The sequence below is a fragment of the Leucoraja erinacea genome, chromosome 8 (genome assembly GCF_028641065.1).
Source record: "Leucoraja erinacea ecotype New England chromosome 8, Leri_hhj_1, whole genome shotgun sequence".
NCBI classification, from domain to species: Eukaryota; Metazoa; Chordata; class Chondrichthyes; order Rajiformes; family Rajidae; genus Leucoraja; species Leucoraja erinaceus.
In genome coordinates, this window is record NC_073384.1 from 51,320,937 (window position 1) to 51,346,084 (window position 25,148).

At 40.9% G+C, this 25,148-nt stretch overlaps 1 protein-coding gene across 3 annotated transcripts in view; it reads right to left on the reverse strand.

The window, feature by feature from the left end:
- The window catches only part of ubr2 (ubiquitin protein ligase E3 component n-recognin 2), a 90,867-nt gene that overhangs the window by 37,228 nt on the left and 28,491 nt on the right, over window positions 1-25,148 (reverse strand). For all 3 annotated transcript variants that reach the window (XM_055639685.1, XM_055639683.1, XM_055639684.1), the window contains exons 13-19: window positions 23,475-23,574; window positions 18,798-18,926; window positions 15,915-16,098; window positions 13,093-13,154; window positions 10,022-10,132; window positions 4,067-4,132; window positions 986-1,108 (exon numbers count right to left, since the gene is read on the reverse strand). In XM_055639685.1, coding sequence (XP_055495660.1) covers window positions 986-1,108; window positions 4,067-4,132; window positions 10,022-10,132; window positions 13,093-13,154; window positions 15,915-16,098; window positions 18,798-18,926; window positions 23,475-23,574 — 775 coding nt within the window. The remainder of the gene's footprint in view (window positions 1-985; window positions 1,109-4,066; window positions 4,133-10,021; window positions 10,133-13,092; window positions 13,155-15,914; window positions 16,099-18,797; window positions 18,927-23,474; window positions 23,575-25,148) is intronic.

Sequence of the window (25,148 nt, forward strand, 5' to 3'; positions counted from 1 at the left end):
TTACCAAAAATGTTACCTCAATTTCTAAATGAGCTATTTGTAGAGATGCCAAAAGAACACAAAAGTAAAACCTACACATCACCTTAGAAAGGTACCATCTCAAGGCATAATTATGCACAATACTGCAAGGCACAGTTAACTGTCAATACACTGATGTCACATCTACAACGCTAAGAAGGTAGAAAACTAAAAACCTCTGCCAATAAAAACGAAAACAAAAATTCCCAATATAAACAGAAAATCACCAGATAGGGGAGAGGGTAGCCGCTGCCCGGGAGGTAGGGCCCCGCATTTTTGTAACCCCCAGTATCATCGCCGGTACCATTCCCTTTCCAGTCGCAGCTCCATATGGGAAACACAAAACACTGTTGTGTTAATTTATTTATTTTCCCCACAAGAGAGGAGGGGGAGGGGATCAACGCCCCTTAGCTGTCCTGCCCGCACTCCCGTTCGTGGCCCAGTGTCTTACCTGCTCGCGCTCTGGTTCCCTCCGACAAACGGGCACCGTCAAAACTCACACGGCGCGGCCGGGCTGATCTCAGCAGCAGCCAAAGAGCATTGTTGTGTTCCCTCCGCACACGGCCTCCTGCGTGTCCCCCCCGCAATTGGCTGACCTTGCTGACTTCCATCATGAATCGCAAGCTTGCCCGCCTGCAGAATGGTACCTCCACTGACTCTCCTTACCTCACCCTTTTATTTTATGATCTTGCCAACTAAAGTGTGTCAAAAATCTGGCACAAAAAATTGAAAAATCTGATTAATTGCTAGGAAAAGAAAAAAAAAAAAAAAAATCGGAATTCTGATTTAAATCAGAAGAATATCATGCCTGGTATAATTGTTCCTATGTGTGAAGATTTTTTACTGAACTGTATGCAAAAGAAATATCACTATACTTAGGTACACATAACAATAAAGCACAATTGAACTGAAATTGATTGAAAGAGAAAAGACAGTTCATTTGAAAAACATGCATTTCCTACTTCACCTTGTTGGTGTGTTCAGAGCTGAATCTTTTTCCATAGTGAGGATTGTTAAATATATGGAAAAGCTCAAATCGACAAAGCATAATCATGAGAAAATGATTTGGATCCATCATAGATGCTCCTGCCTGTAAAACAAGTTTTTTTTTTTTTAAAAACTGTTTCATAATGTTAATTCTGTTCTCAAACCAGTTATTCCTGCATGATAGAGATGCTGGCAAGAGAGGTGCGAGAGTTGGCTTTTTGATCAGGGTAGAATTTGTTCAAGAAAGCTTCTTTAATTAATATATAGAGGGCCCCACTAGAGAGGACACAACACTGGACTTCCTCTTAGGGAACAAGGTAGTGTGAGTGACTGAAGCGGCAGAGAGGGAGCATATTGGGACAACTGACCAATTTCTATTAGTTTTAAAATAGTTATGGAAAAGGACAGGACAGGCTCACAAGGCACGGTCCTAAGTTGGGGCAAGGCAAATTTTGGAGGCTTTGCGCAGGAACTTGCAGTGGTGGATTTGCAGGGTATTTTTGCAGGTAAGGGGACAGTTGGCAAGTGAAAGGCTTTCAGAATTGAGTTAGCAAATGTACAACACAGCATGGACCCGTTAGGGTGAGGAATAAAGCTGGCAAGTTTAGGGAACACTGGTTTGTGAGAGATGTTGAGGCTCTGGTAGAAAAAAAGAGACATGTCGGATTTAGGCAGTTGGGATCAGGAAGATCCTTCCGAATGCAAGTAGTATAGGAGTATCCTTAAGAAGCTAATCAGGAAGGCAAAAAGAGTTCATGAAATAAAGCAGGCAAGTAAGGTAAAGGGAAATTCCAAGAGATTCTATATTAACAGTAAAAGGGCGGCCAGGCAAAGAATAGGTCCTCTTAAAGATCAGCATGGCTGTCTTTATGTAGAACCACAAGAGATGTGAGAGTTATTAAATAATAATAATAATAATAAAAACTTTATTGATCCCCTCAGGGAAATTCAGATGTCCAGAAGCCCCCAACCAAACAAACCCACAGATTCAAAACGAATGCAGACAGAAAATACATAGAATACACTGTGGACACTACCTGAGAGCAATAAATACTTAAAAAGACCAATAATTAACAATTAAAAATTACAAAAATGCATCCCCCTACAGCCTACCGGTCTGAATTATAAAATCTAATGGCTGCAGGGATGAAGGATCTCCTGAACCGCTCCGTTCTACAGGGCAGGGAGAGGAGCCGGTTGTTGTTCCGAGTGCTCTTTTGACTCTCCAGAATTACATGGAGGGGATGCCCGGGGTTTTTCAGGATGACCTGCACCTTGTGCCTCATACGCCTCTCAAGCACATCCATCCCAGAGTCTACTCTCCCCTCCAGCACTGAGCTAGCTGGAAGTGTTAAATTGACACTTCCCATCCATTTTACTGAGAAGATCATGAAACTGAGGAAATGAGGCATAGGAATGGTAATATCTTAGGCAGATACAATTATTATTTTTAAAGGAAACTTGGACAGATATATGGATCGGAGGAGTTAAGAGGGATATGGGATAAACACAGGCAAACGAGACTTGCCCAATAAGTGAACTTGGCATGGACAAGGTGAGCCGAAGAGCCTGTTTCGGTGTCTATGACTAAGTAATTCTGTCTCCATGACTAAGTAAAAATGACATTGATAAATACAATCAGTACCACTGGAAAGACATGAAATCATGCTGCATTTTCTGCAGCACATGGCTCTTTTGTCAGCGTCTTTTGCCACCGTGTAATGGGGATGCAGGATGATTTGATCAAAGCTTTCAAAAGGGAACTGAGGAACAACTGCTGATGGCACAATCCAGGACTGGGGATGAAACCATGATTTTCAAGAGTGAATTTAGGAAACCCTTCAACAAACAAAAAAGGAAAAAAACTTGATATGTTGTTTTAAAAAAGAACTAATGGAAATTTCAAATGTGAGATTTGATTGATTTTTAACCTACCACCAGGTGGCGCCATTAGCGGGCCTCGCCAACAGCGTGTCTCGTCCCTTTCTTCTTTTGTTGTTTTTAGTTTGTTTAATTTTACTTTTGGTGTATCTTTAGTTTTTGTATTATGTGGGGGATGGGAAAACTTTTTTAAATCTTCCCTCGACGGAGATGCGACTTTTTCCGCATCATATCTCTGTCCACACTGCTTCCTAACATCATGGAGCTGGTGGACCCCCTTTGTTAGGGATCGACTTTGGGAGTTCCAACCACAGGAGCTACGACCGCCCCGATAGCGGGAGCCTCCATCGCCCCGGCGAAGGGGCTTCTATCGCTGACTGCGGGAGATTCGATCGCCCCGACTGCGGATGTTTGGATCGCCCCGACCACGGGAGAAAAGGAGGAAGGTAAAAGTTATTTTTCTTCCATCACAGTGGGGAATGTGAGGTCGCCGAAAAAGAAGATGGACGTGCTGCCTGCACTGATGGGGACAGAGGGATTGCCATGAGTGCAGTGATCTCGATGTTTGCGGGGACATTGCGCCATGAGGACATCCTGGAGTCTGGTGCGAGTGTGGACGGTTTTCTGTCTGTTTGGGCGGACAGGGACAGCAGAGAGAGTGACAGTGGTCGGTACAACTCTGGTCACATCACGGTGAAGGAGCGTGTGTGTGGCCTGGACATTGAACTGATGGCTATGGGTCTCCGCTTATGCTGTGTGCCCTGGGGATTCTCACACGTTGCTGTAGTGGCTGTATGTATTTAATCTTTATGTAGTTTTGTATCTTGTTGCTTTTTTGGTATGACTGTATGGTAAATCAAATTTCACTGTACCTCGGTAGACGTGACAATAAAGGACCGTTGAACCATTGAACAAATGGCGCGTGAGATGTGGGGAAAATCAGATAAGGTGTGAGAAAAAGTCATTAACCCTATGAACAGAAGGCATGAGGGGTGAAATAGACAACAGCTCCTTTACAGTCCTGAATTTAAATCTCTATTCATTTTCAAGCTCCATGGAAATACATTAATAACATCAAGGAGGAGGTAAAGACCAAAAATTTCCTTTCAATTCTCACTTTAAAATTTCATGTATTATCTTTGAACAATGAATCCAGATATTCAGCTGAAATTGAGCTTACCTGGAGCATTATTAAGTCTTTGTCATACATTTCAACTCTGCATTTTACATTGTGATAATAGTAGATCTGGTAGGAAGGAAAGAAAGTAAAGCATTGTGAATTGAAAACCTTTGAGAAAACAGAAGTATTTTTTATATCATTACAAAATAAACTAAGGAAAGAAAAATTACATTTTCCTTCCTTTCTGTACAAAATAGAATCTTTCCTATGAGATACTGCCATTTTTTTCTATTACATACTCACTACTTGCTATTAACACTATCCAATTAGAATTGAGACAGCAGCTTTAAACACAAACAAGGTGTTTGTATTATGCAGGCAGAATTAGCTGGAATGCAATTTCTATCAGATACTAGAAAAGGCCATCTTGAAAAAAAAAACTAGGTTAAAGAAACATGTTCTCTGCAACCTCCCTGCAGTAATTAGACACCATCAAGGCTCTCACTTAATTTTTTTTCCCTGTTGCCAGCCGGGCAACCTTGGCAGCTTTTTAGGTTGCCAAATGACAGTTTAGGTGGTCATTTAAGACCTTTTGCATGACGCGTGTGCGATAATGTGCTTGGACGAAGTGTGTAGTTACCAGTCGGAATTATGCTCAATGAAACATTCACATATTATTTCTGCTTCAAATAACGTCACAAAACTAAATATATTCACCAATCAAGGCATGATATATACCACAATGACATGCAGCAAAATTATTATACAATATCTCAACTCTTTTTACGCCTTGCAATTAATGCAATTTCTATTAGTTCTTTACACTTCCAAACAAAAATGTGGTTGGATTATTCAGCGTATGATCAACCTGTGTTAATAAATCCTGGACCATGGTAACATATATGCTTAACCATGCACACTATGATGCAAACATGTTTTCTGTGAAGGACCGAAAATTACCATGACATGGCCATAGCATGGGTCGTTATTGCTATTGGCACAGAAACACTCTGGCTTCCCACATAATTTATCCATAACAAAATATACAGGTAGCAAAGAAATTTATAAAGGCATTTTATGCAAAGCTGTTAAAACCGACTATACCCATCTGAAGGCATTTTAACTGTAAGAGATGGCAAAGGAAACTGCAGCTACCGAAAAGCTGGGATAACTCATCGGGTGCACATCTATGGAGCGAAGGAAATAAACGTTTCGGGCCGAAACCCTTCTTCAGACGTTATTCAGCGTTATGGCTGAATGGGGGATCAGTAATAGATGCAGCTAATGATTCTGAGGGGATCATATAGTTTGAATGGGGGATCAGTACAGGATGGATGGGGGGGGATGAATTGGGGGACAAGTGTAGAATGGATATGGGGAAGAAGAAGAAGGGTCTGAAGAAGGGTTTCGGCCCGAAACGTTGCCTTTTCCTTCGCTCCATAGATGCTGCTGCACCCGCTGAGTTTCTCCATAAACGCTGTGTAACCATCGATTCTCCAGCATCTGCAGTAACCCTTAAAATTTCAACTGAAATGTATCCTGTTGGTAATATGTTGTAGGTGTCGGAAACGCGACATTAAAACCGTACATTCATCGTATAGATATGAATGTTGTGAACAGCATGAAGATACCCAGTTTGTACGCACTAGATTAAAACATTTTTATTGATAAACGCTGTTTCCATCATTCCCACTTCAGAATTAACGTTAAAATTTCAACTGAAATATATCCTGATCAAATTTATGATGTATATGACGGACTGCAGAAGTAAAACCTGGATAAATCCATCGTACAGTTGTGAATGTTGCTCATTAAATAACTACAGTGCTGATACTCTATATTAAGAGCATTGATTTGCCGTTATGGCTGAATGGGGGATCAGTAATAGATGAAAGGGAGATCACTACAGGATGGCTGAGGGGATCAGTATAGGATGAATGGGGGATCAGTACAGGATGGATGGGGGGTTAGAATTGGGGGGACAAGGGTAGAGCACAGATATGGGGAGGGGTGTGGCAGAAGAAGAGAGGCGGGAATAGGGTGATCAGCGCGGGATGGATAGATTTGGGGGGGGGGGGGGAAAAAAGGGGAGAGAGGGGGGGGAGAGCGAGGGGGAGGGGGAGGGAGGGGAGAGAGAAGGGGAGAGAGAGAGGGGTGAGGAGGGGAGGAGGAAGGTCAGCGCTCCTCGGACATCGCCCCACAGCCTTGACCGTCCCTGTCCACCGCCAAGTGCCGCTGCCAAAGGGGGAGGTGGTTGGGATCTCCTCGACACCGCCTCCACTCCTCCGCCAGCCAACAGCAAGGTGCGGGGCCGAGCAGTGCAGCTCAAAGATGCTATAGCTATAGGATCTTTGGTGCAGCTGCTTCAGACGGCGGAAGGGGGCCTCCCCCTCCCTCCCTCCTCCCAGCCTCGGTGTGCAAGAGAGTTTGTTTTGAAAGCGTCGTTGGCAGAGTAGCAAACAGCGGCCGCTATCAGGACGGGCGGGGTGCGGGAGGAGACGGAGCCACTGTGCGGGGCCCGTCATTTGCTCCGACCCTTCGTCACCACGCACCTAGTATCTTTGCCCTGCAATACAGCCTCCGCCGACACGAAACGTCACGTTCCTTTTCTCCAGAGATGCTGCCTGACCTGCTGAGTTACTCCATTTTTTTTGTGTCTAACCGGTATAAACCAGTATCTGTAGTGCCAAGCTGGGCAAGATGACTCGGCGTTTCTGTTGCCCAGAGGCACTTTGGGTGGTCAATGGCACCCGGGCAACCGCTAATTTGGAGTCCTGCACCATCGTCTCAAAATTGCTTTAGTTGATTGATAGATAGATAGATAGAATTTATTTGCCACACAACCAGGGTCGGTGGAATTTGGGTTGTCAGCAGCGATACAATAATAAAGAACACACAACCACAATAAAAATGTAACACAGACATCCACCACAGCATTCATCACTGTGGTGGAAGGCACAAAATTTGGCCAGTCCTCCTCCATTTCCCCCCCGTGGACAGGACCAGAGTCCAGAGTCAGTCCAGGATCGGCTCTTCCTCACCGGAGACCGCGGCTTTAAGTTGGTGTAGGCCGCAGGCCGGCGGTCGAGATTTAAAGTCTCCGCCGCAGCCAGAAGCACCGTAGACTGCAGGGCCGGTGGTCGAAGCTCCCCTCCAGGGGTGATGTTAAGTTCACGTTTGGCCGCGGGCTGGCAGTGGTGGCTTCTTCCCCTGCCCCAGCCCCTCATTTCACACTCATGGCCGTCTGACCCTTTGAATTTCTCCAACAATTTGCTTTTAACCAAATAATTTACTCTCGTATGTCGATTCTATAATTGTCACTTCAATGATAAAGCAAACAAATTATTAGAGAAATTGTATTATTTACAAGAAAATGAAGGCTAATTTATTTTCAATCAAAACAGACATGCAGAATAAAAATGTTGGAATCTGCAGCAAAAGATAAGCTGCAGGAAGAATTCAACAGGTCAGTCAGAATTTGTGGAGCAATGTTTGAAGTTTCAGGGTGAGACCCTGCATCAGGACAAAGAGTGGAGAGGGAAGTTAAGTGAGGGGGAAGGGCAAGACAGGGACTAGAAGGTGGTAGATGGAAACAGAATTGAGGTTGTGGGGGAGAATGATGGGCAAATGACGCCGGGTGAGGGAGAGGGAACAATGAGACAGGTTGGTAGGTGATACGTGGAATCAAATAAGGGAGGGACAATGGACAGATGAAATAAGATAGAAGAGAGTGATGAATTCAAGTAAGAAGGTGGTGGGTATAGAGGTGAAGGGATAGAAAAAATGAGGGAAAAGAAGCTAATGTGGATAACTCACACTCCAATGTTCCTTTCCATTTGTTTACTGATGGCTTGTGAGCTAATTATCCCGATCTTTACTTCTTTCATAGAATGTGGGTGTTAGTGGTAACAAAGCCATAATTTATCCCCACTGTAACTGCCCTCAACTGCCTTACTTCAGTTAAGAACCAACCAGTATGAGTGAAGATGTCAGATATCCTTCCTTGAAAGGACATTAGTGAACTAGATAGGTCTTTAAAACAACACTTTGATAGTTTCAGTGTTACTATTACTGAAATGCAACATTTTATTCCAGATTTAATTTATTTTAAAGGGAACTTGGGTCAAATCTGCCATTGCAGGTTTTGAACTCATATCTTCAGATTATTAATCCAAATCTTTGTATTAACTAGTAACATAATTTCCCAAGGCTATAATAATAATATTTATTTATAGAGCACTTTAAAAACAAACATAGCTGCAACAAAGTGCTGTACATCACTAATCATTGACAAAAAAGTTAATACACCCCAAAAATAACAATCAAAAGGAATAGTAGGAAAAGACATGTAAAATAAAGAAACATCAAAAACACCAAAAACAGAAGCAAAGCCTCAGGCATGGTCAAAAGCCAGGGAGTACAAATGTGTTTTAACACTGGATTTGAAGATGGACAGTGAGGGGGCCTGTCTGATGTGCAACGGCAGGGTGTTCCAGAGTGCCGGAGCAGCAACAGAGAAGGCTCAATCCCCTCTGAGCCTCTGACTTAACCTCGGTACCTCCAGGAGCAGCTGACCAGGAGCGTATGGGTGGAGCAGCTCAGAGAGGTAAGGCGGGGCGAGCCCATTCAGAGATTTAAAAACAAATAACAGTATCTTAAAATGAACTCGAAAGTGCACCGGGAGGCCAGAATTGGCGATATGTGCTCCCTCTTTCGAGTCCCTGTTAAAAAGTGAGCAGCAGCATTCTGAACCAACAGGAGGCGAGCCAGTGAAGAACGAGCAACACCAAAATAGAGCGCGTTACAGTAATCCAGCCTAGATGTAATAAAGGCATGGATTACTGTCTCAAAATGCTGCCGCTCGAGAATGGGCTTCACCAGCTTCCTTAGGTGAAAGAAGTTGGACTTAACCACCGCGCATATTTGGCAATCTAATTTAAAGTCACTGTCCATCCTAAAACCCAGGTTCACAACTGTTGGCTTCACGTACCTTGACAATGGACCTAAATCAACAAATGGAGGTTCACGGCAGCCATTGGGATCAAATAAAATCACCTCTGTCTTCTTTTCATTAAATCCAAGAAAGTCACAGGCCGAAACAAAATATATTCATGCTGTGCAGTACAGTAAGCTTGACTGGGTGCTGGGTTCTTAACCTGTCAGGCTGCATTCTGAAGACAGTCTCACCAAACGGACCGCAGAGATTGCAGAAAGTCAGGCACTACCTTTGCAAGCGCAAAGAAGCAGGTCGAGGAACAGCTTCTTTCCGGCGGCTGTCACTCTACTAAACAACGTACCTCGGTGACTGCCAATCACCCCCCCCGGACACTTATTATTTATTTTTTATTCAAATCGTTTGCTATGTCGCTCTTCAAGGGAGATGCTAAATGCATTTCGTTGTCTCTGTACTGTACACTGACAATGACAATTAAAATTGAATCTGAATCTGAATCTGGTGTGCAATAAAGAGCCCGCATTGCTAAAGACCTCAATATCACAGGACTAAAAATATACTTCAAATTGAACCTTACTCCTAGGCAGGGGAAATAAGTTATCTGCAACATTGACAAATTAAGTTTGATCAGTCTCTGCTGTATCAAATGGACATGCAACTTTTTATTTCTCACTCAACATGTACACTTTGTTAGACTCATGTATGTTTATAATAATGGCCACACAGCCAAATGTGAAATGTCAAAATTGGACAAATAATATCACACTTATCATTATACAAATTTATTTCCTCCTTTAGAAAGAGTATGCGTTTAAAGTAGCAAAAAGCTATTTCCTGTGCGAATGCTGAAAAGCATCCAAAACATTTTATAAAAACTTTAGGTACAATGGATAGTCTGGAATGACATTCATACTTGTATTATTAGTATAAATGCATAAGAACAGATAACTGAAAACAGAGAAGTAGACTAAGACTGACCAAAAGAGACACGTGTTCATTCAAGATTTATTGCTAAATATTCCACATGGTATTTAGAAAATATAAATATTATTGATATTTACCTGATTGACTAATGAAAATCCATTTCTCCTCCACATTCCAGCATGAACTTGTGCACAAAGTACCATACAGTGAAGTGGATGTTCTATGAGCAGTGGTGGGCTCAACTCGCTCTGTGGGTAATTGAAGTAAAAAATATATACTTCAATACTTGAAGTGCAAGCAACTGACAGCTGAAGGGAATGTCTTTACAGATTTCTGTTGATTAAAATGAAGTAAAACACATGCAATAACAGTTGAAATCAACAAAGAAAGGAGAGCAAGAGGATTCCAGAGCAGAATAAGATAGTTCAACTGGGAAAGCAGGAAAGGTATGTGGTGGTCTATGCAATTATCTGTAGCTATGAGCTCCAACTATTGTCCATGTACTGGTTTTAAGGGCATCTAGTCTTGGCCAGGGAAGAACATGAGTTAGGTGGGAACGAATAAGCAGACATCATTGAAAATGGGAGCAAATACACAAATTGAATCAGTCATGAAACCCGGAGATTTTGAGACAACAAAATGCAGAAATTCACATATAAAAACAATAGGGATAGAGTCAAGTTTGTTGGCGATTTTAGGCAAAGTGAAAAATTAAATTGCAAGGTCAGAAGTAAAGTGAAAAAGTGCTGGATTTAGTCAATGATATAGAGAATGCAAACAAAACATAATGCTGAAAAATATAACATTATCTATTTGAATAGGAAAATGAGTAATAGAATATTATTAAAATGGTGTGAATGGACAAAGATTGACATTCAATGGTGTTTGTATTCTTATATACAAAATTACAGAAATTTAACATGGGTTCAATAGCTAATCTGGAAAGTCAATGGTTTGGCTTCATTACTAATGATTGGAGTATACGAATAATGAAGTCTTACTGTACTTATGTAGGACTTCTGAGAAAGCACACCAGTAGAACCATGCATTTTTTGGTGCCGCTACCCAAGGGTATCAAGGTTTTGCCTTTAACAAAGTGCAAAGAAATAGATTGATTATTGGGATTGGCGGGGATTGGTTGAAGAAGGTGGAGAAGATTATATTATGTGGAATTATTAAGGACGCAGTTCCACTGCTGGGGAAAAGTAATAGTTTAGAGTACAGAAAAACAGAGGGGTGATCTCAATGAAAACTAAAAATATTAAGTCTTAAAAGAATTGACGATGTTTCCCTTGCAGGGAAGCTTAGCCAATGGCAGGATGACTGACACCTGTAACTATTTGTCTGGCTTGGTAGAATTTTACTTCATGAATTATTTACTGAACTCGAAGAACAATCTACACACATCCTTTGCATGTCAAGTAGTTGCACTGCTGTGTTATGAATGAATTCTGGCAAAAAAGGTTCCCAATTTAATATCCAGTATGTTTAAAATAAAATGTTAATCTCAACTGCAGCAGCAACAGATCATTACAAATGGCCTAAGCATGTTCATATTTTCTGGTGGAAGTCAGCAGGAAAATGTCTCGAGTCCTGGTCATGATATATCCTGCGGACTCCGGCTGCGGGAGGCGGCTGATCAGAAGGTCCGGGCTGCTGAGGAGGAGGATGTTCACCGTCGGGGTTCGGCGTCGGCGTTCCACCAGCCCGGCGTGAGGGCCTGAACATCGGGCCACCCGGGGCGGCGACTGCAGGTGCTCGGAAGGCCCCGACCACGGATGAACACGGAGGGGAGGCTGGCTGGACTATGGTGCCTTCCTCACCTTGGTGCCATTTATGTTATGTTGTGTCGTGGACTTTCTGTGTTTGTGCTTTTTTAAAATTTTTAAATTTTTAATTCAATTTCAATTTTATTTTTAATATGTTGTATTATTTATTTATTATTTATTTTTTATTATTTTTTTTGTGATTTTTTTATGATACTGCCTGTAAGGGAAATTCATTTTGTTGTCTCAAATTGAGACAATGACAATAAATTTGAATACAATACAATACAATACACATACTCTGTGCAATCAAAAAACCCTGCAGATGCTGCAAATCTGAAATAAAAATACTAGATGCAGGAAATAACCAGCACGTTAAGCCGCTTCCATGCAAAGAGAAACAAAATTAATATTTCAGGTTTATGACCCCTCATAAGAACCTACGGTCAGTATGCCCAAGGCAAATTGTCCTGTCAACAATCTTGATGGCAGTGTTGGGGGTTAACCATTATTGTGCAGAATGCTTAATGTTCAGTTGGCACGAATGTAAAAGAAAAAAAAAGGATTGGCAATGCCACAGCAATGATTTCTTATGAATACCACAAGAAAGGGCAAGAGGCCAGAGAAAGAGATTCGTGTGCATCAAGGATTCTGAAGGACGAAGGAACATATCTGGTGTTTGAGATGAAGATAAATGCAAAAGAAGAGCTCACCAAGAGATTAGGTTCAGAATTAATTGAGATGGGAATGTAGAAAATGAAATAAAGGCCTTGGCAGAAGTCTAAATGTTTGGGATCAGAGAGCAAAAGGTCAATGACACAAAACATTACATTCCTCCTTATACGAATGTGACCTGACCAGCTGAATATTTTCAGCATTTTCTGTTTTCACTCTCCCAGTGATTTATTTTTTTACACAATACTCATCAGAAAAACATCAAGTGAACATCCATTGTCGCTGTATTTTCTATCCTTATTCTCCAGTAATATGGCAAAATATTCTGGGAGCCTATTTATGAATTGAAATTTAATAAAAATTCTCAAACTTACTTTTAAAACTAAAGAATATATAAAAATTACATTGACTCTCTATTTTAGTTTAACCCAAGGGAAAACCTTTGTTAAAAACAACTTTAAATTTGAATATGGAGACACAAGGAACAGCAGATGCTGGTTGCAAAAAAAACCCAGTGCTGGAGTAACGCAGCAGGTCAGGCAGCATATCTGGAGAACAATAGATGACATTTCATGACTTCTTCAGACTGAAGGGTCCCATCACAAAATGTCACCAATTCATGCAAGTTACTCCAGCACTGTGCCCCTTTCAGTCTGAATATCTCAGAAATGGTAGATTAGTCTTTTGGGTGCTGGCTAGGTACCGAAGTACCCAAGCAGGGAACTTGAAAATAATTTTAATTTTAGAACTTAAATAATCATACTCACAAGCGGCAACAATTCTGGAAACCTGTACGCCACTTCTGTTTTGCTCAAGAGCACATGCAATCCTGAAATTAAAACAACCTTGAATAAGTGACATGATAAAATAGAATATGGAATTAAATAGTGTGTTTCAAAATTCACTAAGTGAGTAAGAAACCTTATTCCAGTTTTCTTTAGCAAATTAGTTTGCAATATAAATTACCTCTCACAAATATCTCAAATCCAGTTATGATGGTATTTATTAGATTGACAGGTTGATGCAAACATGGTCGACCACACTATACTGGTCCATGTTTTAGATGCCTGGCGTGTACTACATCTAAGTACAGAGGATTAAGGATTCAGGATTTAAATTAGACCAAAGCACAGAGTGATAGCAGGTCTATTGAGCTGAGTGAGTGTATAATAGCTGAGCAGAGTACCTGACAGACAGTGGGTGACACAGTGGCACAGCTAGTAGAGTGCCTCACCATGCCAGAGATTTCTGTTCAGTCCTGATCTTGGGTGCTATCTGTGTGGTGTTTGCTCATTCTCCTTGTGACTGTTTAAGTTATATCGGAATCCCCAGCTTCCCGTTTCATTCCAAAGTTGTATAAATTGCTTTTAATAAATAGATAAAGGGTGCTGGTGAGAATAAAATGGGATGATTGGATATGGGTTGTCGATGGCCGGCACAGAATTGGAGGGTAGAAGGAACTGTTTTTGTACTGCGTTTTTCTATGACTAGGTGAATTATATCCTTGCCTTCAGCTCTTTCACTCATATATTATTACTAGTGTCATTTACTGCTTTCACTCAGAATTGAAAATTAATTTAATTTCCTATTTCCACCCTTTGTGAACTTTTGCTTCTTTGGCCTACGACTTTCAATCTGCTGCCTGACGCAACAACAATTTCCTGCACTCTTTTTACTTTAATAAACGACAAATGTCTAATTTGTGGATGTATCATTGAAGCAAATAATTTAATTTTACATGGAATATTGCACAAATCATCAGGAAGAAATGTAAAAAATGTTCAGCATCATCTGAGGTTAAATATTCTTTAAAAACAATATTAAATCAGACAGCTATTTAGTTCTTTGATCATTCATTGAGATCATGATTAATCTGTAATCAAAATCCATTTTCCTCCTTTTACAAAATTCACTTTAATGCCTTTGGCACAACATTTTACATGCTGAGAATTTAAAATAAAAAAAGATTGATTTTAAGAGCATTTCCTAACATTACTGTTTAAAAGATCCAACTTGAATTTTTTGAATATGCCCAAATCCTTGACATCCCAAATAATCAGAAATAGCATTTACCCAAGACTAATATTCACTTTAATAAATTGAACAGTTCAATCAAATCACCCATCAGCCAACCAAACTGCAAGGAACACAATCCTAGCTTCCATAACGCCTCCTCAAACGTAACACCTTGGAATCTAGATATAACTATTAAATCCATGCTATATTGACTTTAAAACGTATACAGTAAAATTCCATGAATTCAGCATGTTTGGGACATTGGCAGTAATAGACGGGCAGATTTTCAACACCAATGGATATTATTCCAACGAATACGCCAACATTAACGTTTTTTTTAAAATTATAAGCTTTTACATGGTAAAGTAATACATTTTCCAGCACACCGGTGGGTTTAAAGGAACCAGGACCCTGATGAGTTTGAGGGGGATGAGAATCTGCACCTGCCAAACCATTGTTTTTTCATAGTAGGATGACAGATTATTCGAGTTTTACTGCATAAAATTTCTCAGTGGTGCAGCTCGCAGAACTGAATGCAATCCCCCAAGATGGGATCTGCCTCAGTTAGGTACTTGTACAGTTTAGTTTAGTTTTGAGATACAGCATGGAAACAGGCCCTTCGACTCACTGAGCGTGCCGATCAGCGATCCCCATTCACTGGCACTATCCTATATACTATGGACAATTTACAATCTTTTTCACCAAAGCCAATTAACCTACAAAGCTGTACATCTTTGGAATGTGGGAGGAAACAGGAGCACCCAGGGAAAACCCATGCGGTCACGGGAAGAACATACAAACTTCATACAGACAGCTCCCATAGTCTCGGGTACAGCACTAGCATAAAAATGTATTCCTTCCTCCAGATACAATGGCAACACTCCATTCACATGACTAAGAAAAACAAATACTTCAGATGCTAGAAATCAGAAATAAAAATAAGGCAGAGATACAGATCAGCTAGCATCTGTGGAGAAACAGAGACATATGATTGATAACTTTCGAATAATCTTTACATAAAGTGACACTTCAGCTAAAGTAACAAACAACTTTTTGTTATTCAATGACTACTTATAATATTATCCTTGTTTAACTTTTTAGCAATAACAACAGCATTCAAAGACTTTCAAATCTAGGATCTCAATGTTAATCCACAAGTGGCATAAGAAAAATAATAAACAACCTGTCTATTTCAAGACTTTCAAAGGAAAAGATCATCAAAAGCAAGGATGGGGGTAAATTGCAATCAGCAGAAATTTAGCCAGTAACATGTCTGACCAGATGTTATGAAACTTCATGGGGTCCAGAATCAACAACTGAGGACGTCCTCAACCATTCTTCCACTGTGTGTTCAGCAAAAAAAACAAAAAACATCCAGGGATAATGATGGTCGCAGTTTTTGAATTGATTTTAATTAAATGCTGTCAAAACAATTAAGGTCTCGCCCTAATCCTATCTTCTTCAAATAGTTTAGGCATTAAAAGTCATCAATCTGAAACATTAACAGTTTTCCCCACAGATGCTACCTGACATGGTGAATATTTCCACAACTTTCCAGAAAATGCATAGTTACCTGAAAACAAACGAGAAACTGGCAAATGGATGCTGACTTGATGTTGAGACACACGATACTGTACACTATCCAAAGAATGCCCACACATGTTCAATGTGATAGGCTGCTCACCATCACCAGGCCCAATTTGGCATTGTAATAAAACAATCAAACACTTCCTGTATGCTTCAATAAGTGCTCTTTCCTGGAAGAAAGAAAGTAGAAATTACCTCCAGTAGAAAAAAAGATCACAGACAGAACAATAAAACAAATCATGATATTAGTTTCATTTGTACAATAAATAATGCTCCCAAGCAGAAATGACAAGAGGAATTTGGCAAGAAATATAAAAATCGAATCAAAATGTAACTTCAGGAGTGATTAGGCAGAGGAGTTATCAAATGGAATTGGCTGATGAGTATTGTTAACCTGCAGCCGATAAATTCCAAGATGGAATTTTGCAATGATGATATATTAGCAACAGTTACAAACTGCGTCTTACACAGATGAAGCCCATCCTATATTTGGACGGAGATTAATGAGCTTATTTACAAACAACAAAATAAACAGCAGTCTTCAAAACTTCTGAATGCAAAAGGAAGAATAATTTTGTTCTGGGAGAGCAAACATTTCAATGGAAGAGTCCTTGTTTGATCACAGAATCAGCTTTGTAAAATTTGAATCTTACTGAAACAAGGGAAATTAATTTAGATAAAAGATCTAACACCAGTCTTAAGAAAACCGAAGAGGAAACTGATCAGTGCATAGGTAGATAATGATGGACAAAAGGATTGTTCTCAGAGTCAGCTTGAAGCAGTTTATTAGTTAGTTCTCTTGGAACTTTAATAAATATGTGTTGTACCTTGACTTGTGTACGACTCGACTCATTACATGGTGTCAGAAGTGGGATCAACGCTGGTTGCACTTGAAGGGCTGCTTACCAAGCTCATCGTTAAACAGTTCTCTATATTGAGCGAGTATTTGCTGAGTGGGGCCCCCAGCGAGAAAGAGTTGATGAACAGCACGGCCAAAGTAGACTAAGCCTAAATCGTGGCATGCATTGATACCAAGCAGAGTTTCAGAATCTCCCTTGACGATATAAAACTTAAGGGTACGAGACTGCGAGTTTCTCCAAGCGGGTGTAGAACATCTCCCCGTAGGCCCGTAGCGTGGCCGAGGCCTTTTCAACATGTTCAGCATTACGTTTTTTTGGTTTTTTTTAAACTCGGATAACGAGATGACATTACACTTTGCGCCCATATCAATCTTAGCGATCACAGCCTTGTATTCACAATCATGGTTACTTCAGGGTCAAGCTGCTCGTTGGAGGAAGGGTGGAAGGAGTGGATGGCTGAACTGTTATCTTCACTTTCAGAGAGCTGAGCGGGGGATGGCTCCTCGAGCTCTTGGCTTTCGTTATCAGCAAACTCATGTTGTAACAGGTGCAAACTCGTCCTTAGGACGGATTGAGTCGCACGGGAACGGCAACATTTTGCAAAGTGGTAGAATTTCTTCCAGAAATTGCAAATTTTACCAGAAACAATACAGAACTCCCGACCCGGAGCATGAGAATAGTTGCAATTAGGACATCGAGCAGCAGACCTTCACTGCTGCAAGCAGGGGAAGGCTGCGGATGCTTGTTACAACAGGAGGTGTCTGTAAGATTAACACTATACTGGGAGCGCTGCCCAGAGGTCACAGACTTAGTGTGAGAAGCCATTATCTCAGCAATCCGACAGGCGTGCTCGGCTTGATTTAGAGTCAGTTCAGTGTTACGAAGTAATTCATCTCTCACCTTATCACTGAGCATACCTCCAACGAGCTTGTCGCGGATCAGTTCATCGTATAAATGTTCAAAATGACAGCGCGCAGCCATGTGTTTTAAGTCGCTGATAAAGCACTCTATTGGTTCGCCAACTTGCTGCATACGAGCAAAAAACTTGGTCCGTTCGTTTATTGAGTTTGATGGAAGGTCGCACAACTGTCTAAACTTTGCAAGCAGGACAGCAGGGTCATCAATCATTTCTGCAGGCACTTGGATCAGATCGTTTGGGGCTAAAACAGCAGGCGCAAAAGTAAAACGGTCCGCATGTTGCATTGCCTAAGGGCCAGCCAGGTTTAGTAGCACGGAAGCACATACATCCGGAGGATCGTTGCGATGAACAATACGAATGTAGTGAATGTAGTCGCGCTCGAAACGGCGCCAGCGTTCAGCAATGTCAGAGTCAAAGATCAGAGGAGTAGGACGGCGAGACGAGTATGCCATGATGGAGATAACAGGCACATTAAACAAATATTTAAAAAACCCGATAAACCTGAACGGAGTAGGTAAGAAATCACTTCTTGACACCAGGCAATGAGTCGAGTCGCACACACGTCAAGGTACAACACATATTTATTAAAGTATACTTACAGCATTGGTCTGTAGGACATTACAGTAACTAGCAGCTACTCAGATTGAATTATGCAAGCGAACTCTTGGTAATATAAATCGCATAGCAGGCGGAGCTACTACTAACAAGCACTACAATTGGTTGGTAGGAAATAACTAATCTACAATTCTCAGCTACAATTCTCAAGTGTTTATTGCAGGTAAGAAATTAATCAATGTTAAACTTTATAAGTAGCTTCTGTTAAAATTTCAGAATAATAATTTTGTAGATTTTAAATCGCAACATTTGAATTGTATAATTAAGATTAATAAAAAGAAACACGGATGTCTAAATTAATGTGATAACTTAACTATAGAGTTTAATTGTCCCCTCTTTAAACAAAGCAAATTTTGGTTTGAATGTCTGCCAACTTACTCTATTGTATAAATAATATTTCAAAATTTAAATTTAATTTATGCCTCAATATAGGTCCTGCTCTCATTCTAAAACGTGAATAAAAATAGAAACTTACATCTGAGGCACACCATTCCTGCATCATTGAAATAATATGCGTGAGTTTCATCTGCAAGGTAAATGCTGCCTCCCATTCGGGTTCCATCTCTATGTGTTGACCTACTTGTCTTGTTACTGGATCCATTCCCTGCAAAGGATGTGCAAATGTTAAAATGAACAAGTCGGGTTAAATATCACAACAGAATTATTAGTCATTATTAAAAAAAAACAAATATATAAATAAGCGGAATCAGGACCTGGTAACGGGAGGTAAAATAACAAAAACAGACTTGGTTGGTAGTCCCCTCTCTGCGGAGTTTAATGTTATAATAGAGCGATTGTTTCTACTTTCTCCTTCTTTTCTTTCTAGGGTCTATTTTCTCACTTTACTTCCTTCTCTAACTTCTTTCCTAAGGGGCTTTCTTTTCCTTACACTCTCGCACTGCACGATTCTCTTGCACTTTCTTTACTTTCCTAACTTCTACTTTTTTCTTAAAGCTCTAAAAAAAAAAAAAAATGAAGCGGTATAAAAAATGTATCAAAAAATTTTTGGGTTGGGTAAAAATGTAATTTACCGTACTTCTAAAAAAAAAAAAAAAAAAAAAAAAAAAAAAAAAAGAATTATTAGTCATAAAAGATGTATTCTGTTGAAGACTAGATTGGCAGGGAGGTGGGATCTCGTGCAGGACAGAGGCACATGAGAGGCTAGAAGTTGATATGGAGGGTGGTGTGGGAAAGGTTAGTGAACAGAATAGGCAAGTGAAAAGTGGAGAGCGAGGAAGGACGGTTGGTTTAAACTGCACGTATTTTAATGCAAGGGACCTGACAGGTAAGGCAGATGAGCATAGGGCATGGATAGGTACGAGCGACTGGGACGTTGTAGCCATGACTGAAACCTGGTTAAGGGACGGGCAGGACTGGCAGCTCAATGTTCCGGGGTACAGGAGTTTCAGGAGAGACAGGGGTGAGGGAAAAAGAGGAAAATGGGTTGCATTGTTGGTTAAGGAGGATGTCATGGCTGTGTTTAGAGATGACATTATGGACGGTTCATCTAGTGAGGCTATATGGGTGGAGCTGAGGAACAAGAAAGAGACGATCATTGTTGGGGGTGTACTACAGACCCCCTAATAGTCAACGGGAATTAGAAGAACAAATGTGCTGGGAGATTGCAGACAGCTGCAGGTCAATAAGGTTGTTGTAATAGGGGATTATAACTTTCCTAATATAGACTTTGGGAAAATCGTAGCGTGAAGGGTTTAGATGGAGTGCAATTCCTCAAAAGTGTTCAGGAGAGTTTTCTTAAGCAGTATGTGGAGGCCCCCACACATGAGAGGGCAACGCTGGATCTGGTATTGAGAAATTGGGAAGGGCAAGTTAATGAAGTGTGTGTGGAGCCGCCTTTTCGTTTCTCCGCCGAATTAGATCTTTCGGAGCAAGTAGACAGATCCTTTTGTTATTTTTTACCGCTGTGATAATGAGTGTTGTACAATACTGTAAGATTACATGGTACAAGAGTTTGTCTGCTACTACAAAATCAAAACTGCTCCAACAATTAAAAATCTGCTCAAAGATTGTAGGTCAACCACTTCAGAAATTGTATGAATCATCCTACCATAAAAACATACTAAGGATGGCCAACAATATTTCTTCTGACCCAACCACGTTCTGAACAGTGAGTACAATTTGTTACCATCAAACCGGAGATATAGGGTTCCAAAATATAATAAGGGTAGACTGCAGCACTCTTTTGTGCACCAGTCAATCCTCGAACTAAATACGGCACTGAATCCCAGATCAAATGCACGCTGATGGGCCTCAAATGTTGTCTTCTGTTATTGTAATGTTGTGTTGAATGTGTGTATTTTTGGGTCCTGTTTTGCTGTAAATGGAGCTGCTGCGATGCAAAATAAAAATTTCAGACTTTGTTCTGACAATAAAGTCATATCGTATTGTATCGTATTTTGGGACCAGTGATCACAGCTCGCTTAGGTTTAAGATAGATATGGAGAGGGACAGAGATGGTGCACGTGTTAAAATACTCAACTGGGGTAAGGTCAACTTTGAGGAATGAGAGGTCTCGCTCAAGTTGACTGGAACACGTTATTTGAGGGGAAAGCAGGAAGTACTGAAGAAAGCTCAGGATGTATAGACAGCTGGGATCAAGTGCATCCCTGGAGGAGGTTCGGGAACTAAGGAGTAAACTAAAAAAGGAAATCAGAAGGGCAAAAAGGGGTCAATAGATAGCTCTGGCGGGTAGCATTAAGGACAATCCCAATTTTTAAAATAAATACACAAGGGGGAACAAGAACGTATTTTATAAATACATAAGGGGGAACAAGTATATGTATTTTATAAATACATAAGGGGGAACAAGAACATTTTGAGAAACAACAAAGAGTCAAAATTTAAAATCCAATTATTATAAATGGAGGCTTTCCTCAGAATCTGAAACAAAACAAGCTTTCCATTTTTTACCGCTATAAATACACGATTAAAAAAAAAATTGTCATGCGCTTTGAACTTTCGTGAAATAGGACCCATAACTCGCATAAGGACATCCGCTTTTATCAAGAAAATGTTCATCTTCGGTATATTTCTCTTAGCTAAAGACATCCACAACCAATTACCACCATATGAAAATGATAGTATCCAAGAACAATGACACCCCGTGTTGTTAGATTTTATAACATTTAACTTGAAGCAGTGCTAATATTCACAACACTCTTCTTCACTACAACACTCAGCAAATTAAACAAAACCATTAAATGCACTTCTGGGTAACATGTCACCTACAATTGAAATATTTCTTGACTACAGTTGTTACCCATTAGTTTAATCTTGAAAATATATTACATTTATGAACCATTCTCTCATTCCTCCAATAGAATTGGCCTCCTGTCCCCAGCAGGGCAACATGCCAGCCTTCAGCCAATTCAATTCACTCCCAGTAATATAAAGAAATTGCTAAATGCTTTGGATACTGCAATGCTTATGCAGCCTGACAACATTCCTACAATACAAGGCTTATGCTCCAGAATTTGCCTAGCCTCTTCAACACAGCTGCAACTTCCGAAATATGTAAAAAAATTACAAGGCATGTCCCGTCCACAAGTAGGATAAACCCAACTTGGTCAATTACCACCCGACAAATCTACTCTCAATGAGCAGCAAAGCGACGGAAGAATCTGCTCACAGAAGCTTAGTTGGGATTCCACCTCAGATCCTGACATTACAGCCTTGGTCCAAACATGAACAAAGGAATTGAACGCCAGAGTAAAGTTAGAGTAAGTGCACTTGATATAAAGGCAGCACTTGTGAGAGTCTGGCATTAAGGAGTCTTGACTAAATGGGAAACTTGCGATGGGAATCGGGATAAAAGCCTCTGCTGGTTTGAATCATACCGAGCATCAAGGAAGATGGTTGTGGTGTTTGGATGCCTTTTATTAGCCACAGGAGATCTCTGCAGGAGTTTCTCAGGGTAGTGTACTAGGCCCTACCACTGTTAGCTGATTGCACAATGTGTAGCATCATTCATGCCTCTTTGGACAATGAAGCAGTCCAATGTCCATGCCTGGGCTGATTGATGCCAAGTAAGATTCACTCCACACAAGTTCCAGTCATTGATAACTAGCAAGAGAATTCAGCTATCACTCCCCGACATTCAATGGCATTGCCATTATCGAATCTGCCACTATGAAAATTCCAGGATTTATCATTGACCAGAAACCAAACTGGAGTAGCCATACACGATGCGACTACAAAACTACAAATCCAGCATCTAATGACTCGCCTCTTAAATCCCTAAAGCCCATCTATCATCTACATGGCTCCAGTCAGGAGGCGATGGAATACTCTCCAAATGCCTGGATGAGTGGAGCTTCAGCAGCAGTCAAGGAGCTTGGCACCATACAGGATGCAGCTGACAGCTTCAGCTGCAGGATGCACTGTAGCAACTCACTAAGAAATGCATTAACAATCTCACAATTTGCAAGAGTTTGCAGCACATCGAACTACAAAAGGACAGTACAAAATTAAAAGTCCATTAACATTGCAGATAATTTTGTGTTTAAATTATCTCTGCTTAAATTATAACACATGGCCATAAAAAAAATGTAAATGGCCATTGTTTTAAATTGAAACAGAGGAGAAAGATGCAAAAAAAAATTCCAGATGCATTTTTCTAAATAAAATGGTATTTGATTTGAACAAGGGAATTAATCTTTCACAGAATGAATCCATGTGCCATTCCAGAGTATTGAGTATACAATCTTAACAGATACTCAGTGCTACATTATGTGGGTGGTACAATGTTAGAACTGCTTTATGAAAACAATTGGAAATAAGTGAAACTGTGGATGCTAAAACCTGAATTTGAAAGCTTCCCTGGCTGCCTTTCTACAACTGCATTTTTGTTTGGTTAACTAAAAATAAAATCTTGTCTTTGTGGGAACTTGTCATGCCCTGGCATGCAAAAGTATTTAAGTGGTTACGAAATCCTGTGCAATGCATATTGTTGATAGGCGTTGTGTAAATTAAAGTTTATTTCCATATATCATGCAAAATGACAAGCTCCACGGCTACTGACCATCTGTTTTCCATCTACACACTTGGCATTTACTCTCATGCAAACATTTTGCAATTCCACGTTGAGGTTCATTATTTGCCATTTTATAAGACATAAAAATACGAAACCAACCTGCATACGCTTTAAAAGCTGCAAGAAGACTTCAAAACCTTCCAGAAATTTCTCTCGTAGTTTGTCCGTCCACTCGGTTGGTTTGCTAACCAATACGTACCTAAGAAGAGCACCACATTTGAAAATGGAAAATGAAGGTGGTTTTCAAAACAAAGATACCTCAATTTCATTGCAATGCAAATTGTAATAAGATTTTTCAAATATCAACACCCAATTGAATATTGCTTCCTTCAGTAAAAAGAGTGCTAAATTGCAAATTAAGTAAAATGAATAAACCATTTTCCTTGAAGCCAAAAGCAAAATAGTTCACACGTGAAAAAGAATGATGATAAGCAGCATTTGTGCAAATAATTCAGATTTTGGGTTCATGCCTTTGCTTCCGAACATCTTAACTGATATTCCACACCATTAAACATTTATTTCCTGTGATTGTGACATTAAATCCATACATCATTTGACTGCCAAGGTGACTATAAGAAAATTAATGGTAGACAAAAATGCTGGAGAAACTCAGCGGGTGAGGCAGCATCAATAGAGCGAAGGAAATAGGCAACATTTCGGGTTGAGAACCTTCTTCAGACTGATGTGAGGGTGGGGGGGGCGGGAAGAAGAAAGGAAGTGGCGGAGACATTAGGCTGGGGGACAGCTGGGAAGGGGAGGAAAAAGCCGGGACTACCTGAAATTAGAGAAGTCAATGTTCATACCGCTGGGGTATAAACTGCCCAAGCGAAATATGAGGTGCTGCTCCACCAATTTACGGTGGGCCTCACTCTGGCCATGGAGGAGTCCCTGGACAGAAAGGTCGGATTCGGAATGGGAAGGGGAGTTGAAGTGGTGAGCCACCGGGAGATCAGGTTGGTTATTGGGAACCGAGCGGAGGTGTTGGTCGAAGCGATCGCCAAACCTACGCTTGGTCTCACCGATGTAAAGCAGCTGACATCTAGAGCGGATGCAATAGATGAGATTGGCGGAGGTGCAGGTGAACCTCTGCCGCACCTGGAAAGACTGCTTGGGTCCTTGAATGGAGTCACGGGGGGAGGTAAAGCGACAAGTGTAGCATTTCCTGCGATTGCAAGTGGTGAGAGCTTCATCTATAGTAGAAGAGGGGAACCCCCGTTCCCTGAAGAATGAGGACATATCCGATGCCCTGGTGTGGAACACCTCATGCTGAGTGCAGGTGCGGCGTAGACGGAGGAATTGGGAGTAGGGGATGGAGTCCTTACAGGAAGCAGGGTGGGTAGAAGTGTTGCCCAGATAGCCATGGGAGTCAGTGGGTTTATAGTAGATGTCGGTCAGTGGTCTATCCCCTGCGATGGAGATAGTGAGGTCTAGAAATGGTAGGGAAATGTCGGAAATGGTCCTGGTGTATTTGAGTGCCGGATATGAGGTTCTCACCAGGGTCTCTTCTATACCGCGTAACTCTGCTCTCACTCCCCATCACCCCACTCGTAACAAGGGCAGAGTCCCCCTTGTCCTCACCTTCCACCCTACCAGCCGTCACATACAACAAATAATCCTCCGACATGTTCGCCACCTCCAACAAGATCCCACCACTGGCCACATCTTCCCATCCCCTCCCATCTGCTTTCCGCAGACACTGCTCCGTCCGTAACTCCCTGGTCAATTTGTCCTTTCCCACCCTTCCCACCCCCTCTCCTGGCACTTTCCCTTGCA